This window comes from Maniola hyperantus, chromosome 3 (assembly GCF_902806685.2).
Source record: "Maniola hyperantus chromosome 3, iAphHyp1.2, whole genome shotgun sequence".
Lineage (NCBI taxonomy): Eukaryota > Metazoa > Arthropoda > Insecta > Lepidoptera > Nymphalidae > Maniola > Maniola hyperantus.
The window spans coordinates 6,598,607-6,616,424 of record NC_048538.1 but is presented as its reverse complement, the minus strand read 5'-3'; the positions used below and the strand labels follow the sequence as shown (position 1 = coordinate 6,616,424).

Here is a 17,818-nt window from a genome sequence, read left to right as displayed (position 1 = left end):
CTGTATTCAACCCATTGTATGCATGTATGTTTGCGATTTTCTCAAAAACGATTTTTTTTTGGAAATCGTGATTACTCTTTACTGGTGGAGAAAGAGATACTATTAACTAGCGTCATGTGAAAATCAATTTATTTACTAATCATTGTAATAAACACAACTTATATCTATAATAATTCTGTCTTATAAGAGAGAGATAAAAGAAAAAAGTTTCTGCAATAGAAAGAGGTGCTTGTGAAATTTTATACTGGTAATGTGCAAGCTGAATTGCACTTTATTGCGTCGTAATAAAGTCCATTTATTTGAATGTCTTTGCAGAGTGAGCCTTCTAAGTTCTATACCTAGAAGACGGAAGTACTATTAAATATTCTTTCATATAACATTATATTGAACATGTCACTATTCCTTCTTTTGTTGGATGTTAGGCTTCAAGGGTGGAAGTCTCAGTTTGCAGATGTTTAAATAAATAGCGACTCTTGTTACAACGCAATAAAGTGCAATTCAGTTCGCACAGCACAGTGCGTATTTTTTTTAAATTGCAAGTTAGGCTTGCGCTTCACGATAATCATGCTTAGAGAAGCAATTGTGAGGTCTAGTTTGGAGCGCGCTTGGCTATAATTTAAACAAACAGCCCTCTGTCTATTGCATTAACTCATATATATATATATATATATATATATATATATATATATATATATCTCTCAAACGATAAAATTTACGCAGGAGCCGACGTAGTGAAGCGCGAAGCTTCACTACCAGCCGCCATTACTGCTTTTGAATGAGTTACAACTGTCTAATTCACCATTACATTTGTCCACACTGTGAAATTGTCACTGGTATTTTGGGTTTATTATTTGGTCCTGTAGGTACATTTTCTATTTTCCTCATTACTAACAAACCATCGATAACTCTGCCGAAAACCACGTGCTTGTTGTCGAGGAAATTACACTTGGCGCAAGTGATGAAAAATTGACAGCCGTTCGTGTCCTTGCCACTGTTGGCCATGGATAGGAGACCAGGCGAATCATGTTTCAGTGCAAAGTTCTCATCTGCAAAAGTACTACCTCCATAAATACTCATGACGCCGGTGCCATCTCCCTGTAAAAAAAATATATTTCACTTCACTTGATATATTCAAACTGCATCATCTATTTTTAGGGCTCCCTAGCAGAAGAGTGCCATTTTACTAAGCCTCCGATGTCCGTCCGTCCACCTCTCTGTAAGAGGGCTGTAGCTGTAACCAATTTTTGTTCCGTTTGCCGTGGAGACCCTGGGGCCTAAGACTCAATCTTAGTGCTAAAAAAAATTACAAGACATTTCAACGTGATTAATAGCCCCATCTGGTGACAAGGGCTGGCTCAGTTTTTGTGCAACAGATCAGCCTGGCTGTCCAGCGCGGAAATGCAGCCAGTAGGTATTCTTGGCACCATTCCACGCAGGCATGATTTGTATAGTACAAAGATAAGGCTAGCTTAAAGTTTTATTGTAATATTTTCATTGAAAAAAAGAGAGTTGAAATAAAAAAATATAATATTGAATTCTTACATTAACAAAATCTCCACCTTGTATCATAAAATCTTTTATAACTCTGTGAAAGGTAGCTCCTTTGTAACCCAGAGGCACACCATCTCTCCTATATTCACCAGTGCAAAATTCCCGGAAATTTTCACTCGTCTTTGGCACCACATCGGCAAACAGCTCAAATATCATTCGTCCTATTTCCTGAAATTATAAAATATTTCAAAAATGTTGAAAATCATATAGGTACATTGTATGTATGGCACAATTAAAAACAACAAAAATTTACCTATCACATACATAATGTATACTTATAAAAGTTGTACTTCTAAAAGTTTAACTGAATAAAAACAATTTTTTTTTATAATTTTGAATGCTCATAGTTATTACCATAGATTTACAAGCATTGAAGCCCATTGAACCTTGTCAGCCGTGTCAGCTATATTTAAAGTATATTCTTAGAGAATGAGAGGTTATCTACAGTAGTTGATTCATCCTTTCTCTCTTTATTGTACCGGAAGGGAAGGCATCGCCAAGGTCTGCACCCGTACGTAGTCGAAATTCCATGAATACGCACGAAGTGATTTGCTTCCTCATTTCTAAATCGAACCGCTAAGATTTGGAACACCTTTCCAGCATCAGTTTTCCCCTTCCAATTATAATATGGGTGCCTTCAAGTCAAGAGTGAATAGGCATTTTCTGGGCAAGCGCGCTCCATCTTAAGCTGCATCATCACTTTCCACCAGTAGGGCGATTGTCTAAAACCTGCATCAATCATTATTACAATCTCAATTGTTCTGATTGGCTGAATATGTGCGATTCTTGTTGCAACAATGCATTGTGGCCAATAGTGAGCGAGCATTAACCAATCAGAGATGATTGCGATCGTGACATTGTAGCTGTCAAACAACCGCGGTAGGGCCACAGGTCTGAATGCAGCTAATTGCTAGTCTATAAATAAAATTAAAAATGGCACACTACTTATTGGATTTTTAATAAAATATGAAGTGTTTATAACAAAGTTTAATAATCAAATGTCTGGATGAAATTGGAATTTAGAAGAATAATAAAATCAATCACTAATAAAAATGAGATATCAATCTCATTCTAATTCACTTTTTGTTTGGTGTCCTGGATTCCTCCTGAATTTAACTCTGTTACCAAACAAAATATTTATACAGAAAACAGTCTTTTTGTTCAACTAGAAAAGATAAATTATTCTTTTTACAAGAACATACTGATTAATTATTTATTAACTGTAAACAAACTTTACTGCATTTAGCAGTTCTTCGAAGGGGTCCTTGTGCTGGGTTTTTATTTTATATCTCCATGTATATTCAACTAACCAATCAGCAAAGTTTTTTACATATGGGTTCCGTTTGTAAGCTTTTCCAAGACGAGCCCACTGGTCCTCTAATTTAATACCACAATCCATCTTTTCTGGATTTATATCAATCTGTTCACTACATCCATTGCTGTCATTTGTTTTTCTAAATAAGTAACCATGTTCGGAGAGACAAGAATAAGGTCTTAAATAATTTGCCTGAATGATCGAACCCTCCTCAATATGTTTTTTTATAAGTGGCACCAAATTTTCTATGCATATCTCGTTTCCAGGGCACACATCTAGCCTTAATTCATCTGACCCAAGCTCTGACATGCCAATTACCCACTGACCTTCAATTTTCTTTCCCTTTTTATGTGTTCTTCTGCCAAATTTTGAATGGTCAATGTGTACTACTTTATGAAGACCTCCAATTTTGCCTTTAGCAGTTTGATGTGTCATTTCGTAAGTAATTATTGCTTCTCTACAGGAATTATACCAATGACTGACCGTTGGTGGTGAAAGTGTAGTACCTCTTTCTACAGATGCAGTTTCCCATATTGCTTGTTCATAACTATAGCCATGGCTGAATAAATACATCAACTGAAATATAACAACAATATCTAGGTGTGCATTTTCAAAAAAAGTGCCTCTAGCTCTGCTTATGCTAGCCTGTTTGTAACGGCAAGTACTTTTACGACAATTGAATGTACCAAGTTGTCCTTGGTTTTGCAATGTCATGGGCTTTCTATGTTTTTGACATATTTTTTCCTTAAGTATGAGCCCCCTTTCTGCAGCAAACTGCACACACTGATATTGTGTTCCTAGTTGAGAAAATAGTTTCCTAAAATTCCATTGGGACAAGATCTCCTCTGTTTTTAATCTGTTTTTGGTGTCTTTAGGTGTCTTTATGTCACCAAATGATGGTGTTACTGACATATCCAACAGAATAGTATCAGTGTAATATGTAGCTTTAGAAATTTCCGGGACAAGTGGATCCTTGCTGTGGGACATTGATATTATTTTTGAAGACAAACTGGAATCAGTAGGTACAACTGGCTCTATTTTTGGCATATTTAATATATCAACAAAACTAGAATCTTGAGTTTGTGTTGCTGCAGAATATGAGGCCTCATGGTTTAGAGCTGCCATAGTACAGATATTAGGGTCTTGAAGCGATGATTCAGAAGAACAAGATGACGAGGGTTCGGGCTTTGGGGAAGCTATGGTACAGTAGCTATTGTCTTGAACGGCTGATTCAGAAGAACATGGTGACAAGGGTTCAGGTTTTGGGGAAGCCATGGTCCAGCAACAAGTGTCTTGAACTGATGATTCAGAAGAACATGGCAACGAAAGCTCAGGCTTTGGGGAAGCCATGGTATTGGTAAATCATATAAAAAATTTAGCACGACTATAAATCAATAGGCAGACATTAGTTAGGCAGGTATGTTAATATTTACCGTTGTTCCGACGGTTATATCGAAGAAAACAACTGGGTTATTTGGGTTTCGTAACTGTGACTGAATCTGATTCCATGTTGGCATCGTTATTGATATAAATTTTATTCAAATATCAATAAATATTTAAGTTGTAGGTATGTGTTCCGGCTGCGATCTATGTTGTCAATACAACAAATTATCACTCAATACTGTTATTTTTATTTTGGAAATTGGGGAAAAACGATGAGGCTATGTACATTCAGTCTATTTTAAGTTTTTATTGTAAAAAATTGTACTTTTTATAACCTAAAATCCCTGATTACTGATTATTGTTTTAAACTTTTTTCAACTGGTTTTACGGCTCTGGGTTCTAGCTTTTGTCTATTAAGGGCATAGAGAATAGAGGTAGGCCGTGCGCAATGCAGGGTCATGGTCTTTGGTCATAATCGTAGACTGAGTAAAAAAGCTAGACTGAAGTACTGTGTAAAGCTGCGTCTAAGATAGCGATAGCACGACGTAATGATGAATAACACGACATTGTACCATTTGTTTAGTAATCAATATTATTGTATTTAAACAATCAACAATATTTGTATTCAACGTTTTTTATGTGAAAACAAGTGAATAACTAATGAGAAATACAATGACGCCACGAATTCTCAAAATTTGTTTTGCAACTAAAATTGTAGTCCTTGAAAAAAACCGCTTACACGATAAGGGACAAAAATAATCTGTGCTCTCTTTTTAGTGTGAATGGGAAAGCAAACGTTCTTTTGTCTAGATTTTTTACTCAGTCTACGGTCATAATATTATCGGCTCAGATTATCGCTTTGATTATCTCTGGAGTCTAGGACAATGGCGCAATTCATTGACAAGATTTGCAAGACTTGTAGATTGCAAGACTACAGAGATGGTGCCACTTCGTGGTGGTCTGTGGTAGTTAGCATCTGTCAAAAAACTTATTATTCTGTGGTGAAAAAGGAAAAGTAAAAATTATGAAAATACCGAAAAATACAGACTATCCTATATGTTATTGGTCTGTGATACAGACCACTATCCTATATCATAGATTATCTACTATAGTTCTATATGTTAAGGCCTTAAAGGACTGTTATCCAGGGCCGTAAAAAAAAAAAAAAAAAGAACAATGTACTCTATGATAAAGAATGGAATAAAAAATGGAAACGAATAAAACGGTCGATTATTATAAAGTTCTCCACAGTGATCGAAAAGCTTCAGACGAGGAGCTGAAAAGAAGTTATCAACGTTTAGCTTTGTTATTTCACCCAGATAAAGTCGGTCATGGACACGAGGAGGAATTCTATCTTCTACAAAAAGCTTGGTCCATTTTAAAAGATCCTGTAAGTCGGAGACAGTATGACGCGGAGCTGGCCTGTTACGAAAATGATCAGCTTTTGTTGTACGATACTATATCTATAACAGAAATGGTATATGATGCCTCCGAGGGTGTTTACACGTATCAGTGCAGATGTAATGGAGTCTACTATTTGAAGGCAAGTGAACTTTCTTCTAATGAAGTGAATATTGGTTGCAATGAGTGTTCATTCTCTATACAAGTTAATATTCCAAGATGATTTCTCCAGACATTGAAAGTTTCTGTGTTCGAGAGTTTTACTCAAAAGGAAGTTTGTTGTCGCCCGACCGACGCGACGGAAGGCGGATTTATTTTTATTGAGCCGACTGTCGTATCCAGCGTTCTACTCAAAAATTAAATCACTACAATGTAAAAGACTTCAGCCTTTTTTGTAAATTCCATATTGTAGTAGGTATTCAAGTTTAATCTATCATGTTGTATGTGTAGTTATTAGTTATAGTTAGATGTTGAATACTGAAAAATTCACGCTTAGTGTACTGCATGAGGGTTCCAGATAGAAACATGAGACCCAGATCTTAAATGTTTTCTCAATGAAATTAGAATCTTATAGAAAAATCTTGAGTAATGAGTTGAAACACCTAGATTATTGTAGTTGAAATACACTAGTGTCATTTCAATTTATCAAGTACTAGAGCCAGCGACTATGACTGGATTTAGGTTTTTAAAATCCTCTTTGATTTTCCGAGATAAAAAGTATGATTATAATATTATTGATAATATCATTATGTACTTACCTATGTATTATGTAAGTTATTGCTGAAATTATTTTTTCTTAACTTCTCTTTATATTTTAATAAGTATTTACCTATTCAATACAAATACTTACCTATGAAAAAGTTTAATTACCATACTATATTTATGTACAGTTTGCGGCAGAAAGTAATGTACATTAACCTTTAGAAGGATAGCAGATTTGTAGAGCATTTGTCTCTGTTGTTGAGGCAGACAAAAGTCATATAGGTATGAGTGACAGAGACAACGCTCTACAAAGTAGAAATGTCATTCTAAAGCTGATGTACATTACTTTCTGTCACATACTGTTCTTAATGAATTACAATAAGAAATATTTAATATATTAGATGTAATAAGTTATAATATGTACCTATTGTGCCTTGTAGATGAATTAGGTACCTAGATAATAAAGAGTTTTAAATATCAGTATTTTTTTTATTATGTGAGCGAGAAAAGCGAGGTCTCAGTCTACTTGAGTGAGTTTGCACTTTTCAGTCTGTCCGTCCGTCGTCTGAGCCTTATAACTTATGAATTACTGAATGAAATTACTTCAAATTTAAATAATATGTAAACTGATAGCCTTCAGCTGAATATTTCATAAAAAATTATAAAAATATTTCAAGGGGGCTCTCATAGAAGTAAATGTGAAGTAAAATATTTTTCTTATGCTACATAGGTTTGAGACACATCTAAGACGATTTTAAATTGAGTACAAAAATGTATTTTTTTTTTTCCCTTAAAGTTGACGAAATGGGGGGCTTCCAAAGTGGAGATTGAATTTGACACTATATAAATGTATGTCAAAAACGGCTACATATTAGAAACTGAAACTTGTGTATTACATATTTCAGTTATATCCTGTACTTATTTATTATATTATTATTGTAATATAAATAATGTTATAACATAGTAAAATATATAAATATAGTGGAAATGCTCAAATAATTACTACTAGTTATGTACCTACATAATTAAATAAACCTTACTACCTAACCACGTCGTCAAAAAGTCCGCCCCTGGTTGTTCCTGACATATTTAATTTTTTTCCTGTACTTGAACAACAAATACCTAAATTAGATAAAATTATAAAAAAATGAAAGAAATTCCTTTTTAATGGGCTGATGCCCAGTATTTTTAACATAACTTTACAATAATATTAATAGATGGCGCTATTAACATTATTGTGAAGCATAATTGCAAAATTCAGCCATCTCCAATAAATCTTTAGCTCTTTTTATATCTAACGTTACGTTTAAAAGTCCCGCCTCATAGCCTGATTGCCCTCTCAACCTATCGCAGACTATACCTACTTAAGTAAGTTATAGTTAAGAAGATACTTTGAGCAACACTATTTTATTTTGTAGCATTTTGATTCTTGATCTATTGACTGGTGTATCTGTGTGAGTGGATGCACTTCAATCGGTTTGGATCTTACCTTTTCACTCAATTTTGTGCTGATAATTTATGTTTGTGATAGCAGCAAACAAAATTACCGAGCAGTTTCACATGCTCTGAAGTAACAGAATCTTTAAATATATCTTTTTAATACAAAATACACATCAATAATCAGGCAGCATTGTGCAATATTCCAAGATGTAGGACTTCTAAGGGTAAAATAAATGAAAGGTGTATTACATGTTTATTACCATTTATATTATGGTTAGGCTAAACATAAATAATATAATCATTGATCATGACAAGGTAAAATTATCATAATTATGGTTAACTCATGTGAATGACTAAAAACCTAAAATTTTAAAGTAAAATTTTGTACAGCACTTCATAATATATTACAATACAAATTTGATAGTGATTGAAGATAATAAATTACTAGGTAGGTACAGTGAATGTCAACATTTAAAAACAATTTAAAACTTTTGATTATATTATGTAAAAGATCTAAGCTATCACATATCTATTATGCAATTATTAAATTTCACAGGAAATTTTACAAATACTTTAGTGGCAAGAAACTAGAATAAATAAAATAGCTATAGTTATTCATAAATTCATTTTTAAAATCTATAGAGAGTGAAGAGAGATACATAAAAGTTCATTAGCAAACATAAAGATAACAATTTGCCATACTAAAATGAATAGCAAACTGACATTTCCAATTGCCATTATTGCCACCATGTCCAATGTTCTTTAAACATTGTAGGGTAGCAATCACTTTGTCACAATATTTGTAAAATCTTTCACATGCACTCATTGAGATTACATAAAATATATTTACCAATATGTTTGATCACAAACAATTTTAAACAACAGCATACACAAGATAATATATTTACACGATTGTGCACACTTTTGTACTTTAAAATAAAATTCACTTAAATATGCAATTAAAAATAGAAAAAGTCCAATAGGCTTGCCCTCCTCCACACACAAATGAAACTTGTAAAAAAAATTGTTTTGACAGGTGTGAACTAAAATGTTTTCACAACTCACTTATATAAATTAAACATAAATTTATTTACAAAAAACAAAAATATTCTTCATATTATTATAATTATTACTTATTATGATGGGTGCCAGTGTAATTTTTTTAAGTAATATTGCACTAGAAACTCTGACAAATGTTGAATAGTAAAGTGACTAGATTTCATCAGTTGATTGCAAAATGAAGTAAATCACAATATAGGTTCTTTGTGAAATTATATAAAATAACCTTGAACCTTAGTTAATTTTTATTTTATTTTATATTTGACCTCTGTAATAATATGGGTACAATTTGCCTGAAATAAATAACATTATTATTATTATAATAGATATTAAAATGATTAATATAATCATAAACAAAATAGTTAGTTCTTGTAACATCAATTATCACAAGTATCTTTGTCTGTGGAAGTACAGCCCATCTCAGTCTATAATTTACACACTCTGCAAGCACTTTATTACATAAAAAGTAGGTTTTGTGGCAAACCACATTTTTAGCAAGCATCAGCAAAGTCTCACTTTATTTACACATCTGTCCATAAAATTCTTTTTCCTCTTAGTTTGTGTGGTTGCATCTAAAGGTGCTGGTAAGGAGAGGTGTGTGTGTTCATTTGAATCCACTAAACCGTCGCAGGAAGGACATCTATGTGAGGTCTGTTGAATTTGCTTACATTCTAAATTATCACTACTTTCAGATAGTCTTTCAGGAAGACTGTATAAAGTTTTGACAGGCGAAGAAGTGCTACTACTAGGCAATTGTTCACAACTTTGTGAATTTGTTAATGCCTTGTCTATTGAGGACTGCCGACTTCGCCGGGGTCTGAAAATAAATAAAAATAAATAATTATCGCAAATATTGTTGAATTAATCATTGCGTAAATCGCGTAGTTGTACAATGTAATACGGCGGTTAAAGATAATAACCCGTATCACTAAAGTATAATTTGGTTGGGTTTATAATGCGATAATATCCAGATCGTGGACTGGATTGTGAAACAAGTCAAAATCGCACACTCAAAGCCTTGAGACAGTACAGTGTCAACTAACTGAAACTAGGTGCGAGGACAGCTACTTGCACCGAACAGCCTGACGAAGGGGTTTGCTCTACATACGATTGGGGTCTGAATCTCTTGCCTTTCTACATACTTGGCTCAACATTCGGCACATACCTGACAGGTGGCAGAGTGTGTAACGGTTCTAGTCAATCCGCCTTATCGCTACCCCTGCTCTCGCTGGAGTGCATGCGTTGGTAGTTGGGCGGACCGCGTCCGATGGCCGCCGTGCCTGGAGTCTGCACATCGCCTCGGCTGCGCAGCGGACCTTCCATTCTATTCGCCAAATTTGATTTGCCGCGAAGGAAACTGGAACAGAATTTGTACATTTACTAGCTATTGGATAAACAAAATCACGACGACCTCCCTGGCGCAGTGGTGAGCGCTGTGGTCTTAATAGTGGGAGGTCCCGGGTTCGATTCCTGGCAGGGGTTTGGAATTTTATAATTTCTGGTCTGGTCTGGTGGGAGGCTTCGGCCGTGGCTGGTTACCACCCTACCGGCAAACCCGTGCCGCCAAGCGATTTAGCGTTCCGGTACGATGCTGTGTAGAAACCAAAGGGGCATGGGTTTATTAAAAACTGCCATACCCCTTCCAGGTTAGCCCGCTATCACCTTAGACTGCATCATCACTTACCACCAGGTGAGATTGCAGTCAAGGGCATCTGATTAAAAAAAAAAAACATCGATTTCCCAAGCGGGCGCAAAGGAAAATACATTATCAAAAATTGCTTAACCGGCGCGATTCGAACCTGAGTCTCCCTGGGTATCGCGCCCGGAGCTCTTTTGACCGCTAGACCACGATTCAATTGCTGCCAATGTATTTTCATTCAGTACTCAAGGAATTGTTAATGCGAACTTCTAGTAGCTAATTGTTATCTAGCCTACCATCGGCTTTAACCATTAAAATCACTATTAATAATACGGTTTGTTATTGGCAATCTATTTATATATTCCATCAGACTGAATAATTCCTTAGTGGCCTACCGTCTTTGAAATTCACCATCGAGTAGTTTGTATATATTATACTCGATTCAAATATTTTGTACCTTTCAAGTTTCTCAACACACGCGTCTTGGTAGTCATGGATCCACCGCACGCCGTTGAAGTGGCACACGGCGCGCATGTCTTCAGGCAATTCCTCTGGCTCCGGCCATTCAAAGTTGTCGATAATTGGGACGATATTGCACTGTGATTGCAAGGCTGCCACTATTTCCTGTATGAATGTCATCAGAATATTAGTGTCAGAATTTATTATTTTGTAAATTCAAACCATGTTCAGTAACCAAACGAATAAATTCAAGTGTATTAATTTTTTTTATATCAAGACGAATACTTTGAAGAGATAATGAAAAGTTTTCAGTTTACAAATTAATAATGAAAAATTAGGGTTTCAGAAGGTTTATGGGGTGTACCCTTACCCAAATTGGTATGGGTTTCATTAAAAAATAAAAACTGCCATATCCTTTCCATGTTAGCTCGCTTCCATCTTAGACGGCAACATCACTTACCACCAGTAAGCGAAGCGGTGAGATTGCAGTCAAGGGCTAACTTGTATCTGAATTTTAAAAAATCTTTATTAAAAACCATGACACTCACCCGATGTACCCAGTCTTTTTGTTCATTGTCGTGCTTGCATCTTTCTAAAGCATTTGGCGTGAGGACTAGCAAAAAGTGTTTCGCTTGCCGTATGCTTCTGAGCAGGTTATTATCAAACTTTCCGGCTTCTAATCTCTCCACGTCGATAAACACCGTGAAGCCTCGTACTTGTAGGTGCACTTTTAATAAACTCGCCAACTGTGAACCGTTCGATCTTCTATAACTCACAAATACATCCAAGTTCTTTTCTAAACTTTCATCGCCTTTGCTGAGTAGATTGTCGTACACTGAAAACAAAATACAATAATAATGCAGTAAAGTTCTCCATAATTTGCGATTAATGAGAGAACAATATATGTATATTTCTGTTCTGACTAATAGCCGATTGGTCTTACCTCTTATAGCGTTTAGAATCCGTAACCGATGTATACTGTTAGCTATCCGGCATTCAACTTCAAGTTGCTCGTCACTTAATCCTCTAATAGATTCTTTGTCGACACCAGCGTTTAGCATTGAATACGTATAAATTGTGTATTCTGGACCAATGCTTTGTAAAAACTCATTTAAGCTTCCCGTGTCCCGTGAGCTGTAATCCGCCATTTTCTTTAACTGTTGAAGTTCCCTTGTGAATCTGTAAACATTAATAATAATAGGTCTATTATTACTTATATGTACGTATAATCACAAAACCGTTATATTAATATCTAATGACTATTTAATGACAAATTTTATCTTAACTGCATGTGTCGTTACATTTGAACACAAATTAAAATAGTTTACTCAACAATTAACAATATATTAAAGACTTTTTTAATTTAAAAATACCATACCTCTTACGTTTGATTCCATTATGTAATCCTATGTCTTCTTTGAGATTATCTTCCGTTATTTGTAATAATAAATCACCGTCTACTCTACTTTCGTAAAAGTTTGTCGCAATATCTGAAAATCCAATTTGTTTCACCCATTCTCGTACATCTTCTATGGACCAAAGCGGAACCTGTTGTGACAGTTTGTGTGGCACTTCTTCCCCTATGAGTCTCAACGCTTGGGCAGCATACTTTGAAGCTACTGCATTTGGGCAACTAGCTACTTTTTTCAAGGTTTCTATCGCACCTATTTCTCTGAAGATTTCAGTGTTACCTTGTTGTTTTTTTATCCCAGCCTCCATACAAAAATGAAATGCTGCCAGATTTCGGGCTTCTTCTCTTTTCGAGCTCAAGACAGGGACTAATCGTTGCAACCAGTTCTTACTTTGACCATGAGCATGTGCTAAATTAGACCGAGCAAATTCGGACGGGTTGTGCGAGGTAACAAACGGTTCTACTAAATCCAATGTACCCGATTTTAGCACCGCAGCTTCTATTTCCTTATTAGCTACCAAAACCGCAATGGCTAAACACGCGTAGTACTTGATATTATCGTCGTTATGGAAAGCTAAAGGGAATAGCCACATTGGTACTTTTCGTTTTATCATGGCTTCTTGGTTCTCAGCTCCACCGTATAGTGAAAGATTAGCTAGCGCTGTTGCACAATGTCGCAAAGTTTCTATATCATTTTTTCTGCATTCGAATAAAACTGCATCTAAGCCTCCAAGTTTAATTACATCACTGCAGGTGCCTTCACTGTGTTTAAACAGGTGCTCCAATATTCCAGTGCCTATCCTTGCGTGGTCTACAGAATTTGCGTGCTTTGTACATACACAAGCGACATTAACTACTTTTTCGAGTCCGTTTTCTACAACGTGTGCTCTATTTTCGGTTGTAAGGCATTGCTCAAGCAATTTCGCGGAACAAAACTGTAAATCAGGATTGTTTGTTTCCAAGCAATTCGCCATTAAGATATCTAGACCTCCAGAGGTTCGTAGCGTATTGCATAAGGAGTAGCCCAACTCGTGTCCGTATGTTGGAACCGCCCATGCTCTTCGCACCATTTCATTTAATTTGTTAAATTGTATACACGCATTTTTCATGTCTATTTGGTTATTCTTCATAGCTGCTATAAATGCATTCATTCGGTATGAATATTTCTGTATGGCTAACTCGACATCTTTTTGATTTGAATTTGCATCTAACCTATCTAAATCTTCAAATGTTAAATTCGATAGATCCTCATCACCAGGTTTCACGGTACCGTTTAGCAATTGGCTCATCTGAAACACAAATATACGGTATGAATAGTGTTTTCACACCTACGTCATAACAAATAATGGTTAACGTATGAATGTAACATAACTCCGGTGGTTCGATAAATGAGTGAATAACAACTATGTACCTACTTAATAACAACAAAAACCTAATTATGTTAGCCTGAATAATAGTAATCTTTATTAATTTTACGAAAACTTATTTACAAACTAGTATGGGGCCTCCTGACTCCTGAGTAAGTAAAAACTGTGTTACAGGAGGCAGTCTCTTCCCATTCCCCCAGTCTTCAATATGTATTAAAATATAGTTAAAGCCTTACCTGTGAAGATAGCAAAGTTGATTTAGAAGATAGATTTTTGCTTGAAATAGTCATGTTGGAGTGTGCCATGCTTGAGTGTTCCTTATGACTAAACATGCCGCTGGAAGAGACTGTCTGCCTTGCCTGTGATGAAGCCATGGCTTTCTTTTCGGCACTAAATGCCTCAGTTTGCAAACGAGAGCTAGAGGCAGACATATTATTCGCTTCTTGTGCTGTCACTTCACCGGCTTGTAACGATCGTTTTTCCTGAAAGACACAAATTTCTCAGTTGAATTCACAATATAAATGTTCAGTTCCAAAATAAAGGACACATTTTAAATTCTAAATCTGGAAACTTCCACTGTGACTCAAATAACCATTATCACTAACACTTGTTTTGCCACTTTTACACAACGTTAATACAAATATTTGGAAATTTACAGGAATCATGATACGCAAATTAGGTCTCGGCCGTCGTTTCGAAGACATAATTTCTTGTTCTTGATTTAATTTAGTTAAATTGAATTTGTGATATCTAGCGTGGTGGACATTCGTTCGTCTCTGGATGAAAACTACTTTTACATTCAAAAGTAGTGCGCGTCATGGCTCGGATTGAACGCTGAATCGCTTCTATTGGATATAGGCCAATCGCGCGGTACTCGCGGGCTTTCGATGATAATTTTAAAGTTTGTATACAGACGTCACGTTTTAGAAGGTCGATAGTAAAATATTTTGGGGAAACGTACTCTCACCGAAGGATAACACGGCTTTGGGGGAAAACGCGACAGGACACCTCGGTGTACCGGCCACGGGGCCGAACCCTCACCAGAAGACATTCCGCTTCTAAAATTAAAGCCGTCTATTCGTGTACCCGTGTGAACGCGCATGCGCAATAATTTAACTTCCGTGTATGCTCGCACGCACGACGTTCAAACGTTGACTGAGACAAGCCTGGTTCGGTAAACGCTCCGATAAGCGCTTATAGATAAAATGAGCCCACCGCCCCCGGTGATCCTCCGCGCCGCAATATCCTGGTCGTCCATGCCACGAAACGTGCAGCCATAGTGCGGTGTTTTACATCTTTAACCTCTTGGATGTTAACAAGGCAAGGAGCCGAACTCGACTGAATGTTCTAGCGTCGCATTGGTGAGACGTCATTCTAGGATATCGATCGAGCCAGGTCACGCGAGGTCGCGTCCTTCGGCGCGCCTTGCTGGCGGCAGAAAACTAGACCCACTTATTAGGTATTTCGGCAGTTAACTGACATATTTGTACCAAAGTAGGTAATATGGAAAATAATTAAAGTTATTTTAATTTGTATGTTATGATTAGTACCTACCTACCTAATTCTATATTATGTAAATTCATATTTTTACGACTGTTGAAAATTTTGAAAACTTACTTGGAGATATGCGGCATTTTGTTCAGCAGTGAGGCCCTCTGCTTGCAACAGTCTATGAGATGCCCCGGCGGCACTATGTTCTGCATATTGCATATCCCCATGTTGCAGTCGTCGCATCCTTGTACTGTTAGCGGCGGATTTTGATGCACTATAACCGTCTGTCACTACACGCGTCGAGCTGGCGGAAGTCATACGTGCAGCACTATATTTTAGCTCGTTAGCAGCGTTAGTCCCTACAGTTGCAGCATTAGGTGCTAAGACACACTGTTTGTCAGGCGGTGGTGTATCTGATTCTGGGAATGTAACTAAAGGGCCGTCGCCAGCCAAATCACTCATGTCACTCATGTCTCCAATATCGCCCATGTCACTAAGGTCGCGTATGTCGGGAATATGCCTTTCCTTCTTTTCATCCTGATCAACTATATTTTCCATTGAGCTTCTTAATCTGCAACGGCGTATTCAACCAAATAAGGATATTTTCTCAAGCCACAATGATAAAAATTACATCTAATTAGAAAGTTAGAATTACTAAATTAAATAAGATGCACGCGAACGGCACTGTTTCTATTGTTTGTCGGCATCAAACTACATACAAACGCGGAGCGAGGAAAATCAGTGGAGGAGAATTGGCTTCGCGCCAAGGCCGCTCAGGTGGGCCAGAAACGGTGTTATCGTTAATACTCATTGACAAAACATTGTAAAAGTATGTTATTACATAAACTCAAATAGGTACAAAAATAATCAGCAGAATGAATCACCTTTGTCCGAAGTTTAAGGCGGCAGAGTTACTAAGCGTTTTCATTTCCGAAATTGAGCTTTTCAGTTCAGTGAGGTCCGACTTCATAGAACTAGCGCGCTGCGACGAACTCTGGACCCTTTGGCTCGAGACAGCGCTGCTAGATGTAGTGCTAGACACCATCTGTAACCAAACGTACCGTTACAGTTACAATTCACAAAATATTAATAATGTACCTATTTCTACTCAGTTTTCTTAGACGAATTGCACATCGATCTGTTATTTACCTTAAATAATTTTAGTTTTAAATAACAGGAAGGTACAATAAGGTTTTATATGTTTTAAATATCTCAAAAAGCAGACACTCGGCTTGATAAAACACTTCGTTCACAGTCGTTATCTAGACAAGGACTGTTGAGTTCAGTGCCAATGCTACAGAAGTTCGTGCGGGCGCGGCGTCACGCGTTTTGGCGCACTTGCCGCCGAATTATACCTATTACATAGTCAGTAGCAAGTATATCAATCTGAAAATAGAAAATGTTTAAAAATAACTTTCTATTTATATTTCTACCTACTTCAAAACTAATTTAGTCATCAATAAACAGTCGTAGCTCAATAATTCCAAATATTTGTGCAATAGTCTACAACATTTTTTGCAAGTCTGTATTTGTTTTTATTTTAGTATTTGCAATAAAGTACATACCTACGTATGTACTTTATTGCAATAGGTTCCTTTAATTTACTTAAATGATTCGTAAAATTATATTTGTTAAGCTAAAGTATTTTTTAATTTAATCATAGCATAGGTAGTAATAAAAAATATAGGCATAAAATTTTGCACAGAGATAAATTATAGCCATAATTTTGGCAGGGGCTATATGTGTCGCTATTGGGAAGCAATAAGAATGATTCAACAGGCGTGGGTGAGATGCAACAACAGGCCTTGAACCCCTCGGCCAACGTTTGTGCAGACTGTTTACGTTACAACATGAATTCCCACACAAACTTTTGAATTGAATATTCATATTCAGGCTAAGTCTTGCAATGTGAGCCAATCCAGGACAAACCGATTTCGATCTAACGATTTCAGTCAATAGGGTCTTGGACTGTACACAACAAAATGTTTTTTATAGCGGTAGTTTATGGGGCTAGAATTCATTATTAAAAAGAATAATTTAAAAAAAATATGTTTTTTTAACATGAACGTCACTTTACTGAAGGTGAATAATGACGTCACAATCCGTAAACGACAATTTTTTTCAATTTTTCAACATAAAAATATAGTAATTTTTACGAGAAAATATTTTTTATGTTAAATTTTTTAAAAACATTTTTCATTTACGCCTTGTGACGCCATTAATCGCTTTTGGTACAGCGTGACGTTAATAATTATTTATTTTAAATATTTAGGTTTTGTTAAATTAATCAGCTTAGTAGGTAGATAAAAAGTGCTCAAGCATTTATTTGTATTATTTTTAGGGTTCCGTAGTAAACAAGGAACCCTTATAGTTTCGCCATGTCCGTCCGTTTGTCCGTCCGTCCTCGGTTAATCTCAGAGACTATTAATGCTAGAAATCTGTAATTTGGCATAGGTATAAATATTAATCACGCCGACAAAGTGGGGAAATAAAATTGTGATAGGTAAATATTTTTTTAGGGTAGCTCCCCTACATGTAAAGTGGGGATGATTTTTTTTCTCGTTTACCCCATAGTGAGGTATCGCTGAATAGGTCTTTTA

The 17,818-nt window shown here is 36.1% G+C and overlaps 3 protein-coding genes across 12 annotated transcripts in view; all 3 read right to left on the bottom strand.

The window, feature by feature from the left end:
• Positions 1-107: 107 nt before the first annotated feature.
• LOC117996347 (peptidyl-prolyl cis-trans isomerase H) lies at positions 108-4,644 on the bottom strand. 2 transcript variants are annotated; one of them, XM_034984406.2, is made up of 3 exons: positions 4,300-4,644; positions 1,543-1,719; positions 108-1,095 (listed from the first exon to the last, which is right to left on the bottom strand). In XM_034984406.2, exons 1-3 carry the CDS (start codon positions 4,381-4,383, stop codon positions 802-804), a joined length of 555 nt encoding a protein of 184 aa, XP_034840297.1. In that variant the 5' UTR covers positions 4,384-4,644; the 3' UTR covers positions 108-801. The 2 variants fall into 2 exon arrangements, with proteins under 2 accessions (XP_034840297.1, XP_069364605.1); XM_069508504.1 differs by lacking the exon at positions 4,300-4,644 and adding an exon at positions 1,906-2,274.
• LOC138404467 (uncharacterized) lies at positions 2,494-4,302 on the bottom strand. Its single transcript, XM_069508475.1, has one exon. It carries the CDS (start codon positions 4,214-4,216, stop codon positions 2,768-2,770), a length of 1,449 nt encoding a protein of 482 aa, XP_069364576.1. The 5' UTR covers positions 4,217-4,302; the 3' UTR covers positions 2,494-2,767.
• Positions 4,645-8,037: 3,393 nt separating the features above from the next.
• Sarm (sterile alpha and armadillo motif) overlaps positions 8,038-17,818 on the bottom strand; it is a 90,722-nt gene continuing 80,941 nt past the window's right edge. For all 9 annotated transcript variants that reach the window (XM_034984389.2, XM_069509583.1, XM_034984388.2 and 6 more), the window contains 9 exons: positions 16,103-16,263; positions 15,345-15,789; positions 13,964-14,209; positions 12,328-13,649; positions 11,893-12,128; positions 11,498-11,784; positions 10,948-11,114; positions 10,017-10,208; positions 8,038-9,668 (listed from right to left, as the gene is read on the bottom strand). In XM_034984389.2, the coding sequence (XP_034840280.2) occupies positions 10,049-10,208; positions 10,948-11,114; positions 11,498-11,784; positions 11,893-12,128; positions 12,328-13,649; positions 13,964-14,209; positions 15,345-15,789; positions 16,103-16,263 (3,024 nt within the window). In that variant the 3' untranslated portion in view covers positions 8,038-9,668; positions 10,017-10,048. The remainder of the gene's footprint in view (positions 9,669-10,016; positions 10,209-10,947; positions 11,115-11,497; positions 11,785-11,892; positions 12,129-12,327; positions 13,650-13,963; positions 14,210-15,344; positions 15,790-16,102; positions 16,264-17,818) is intronic.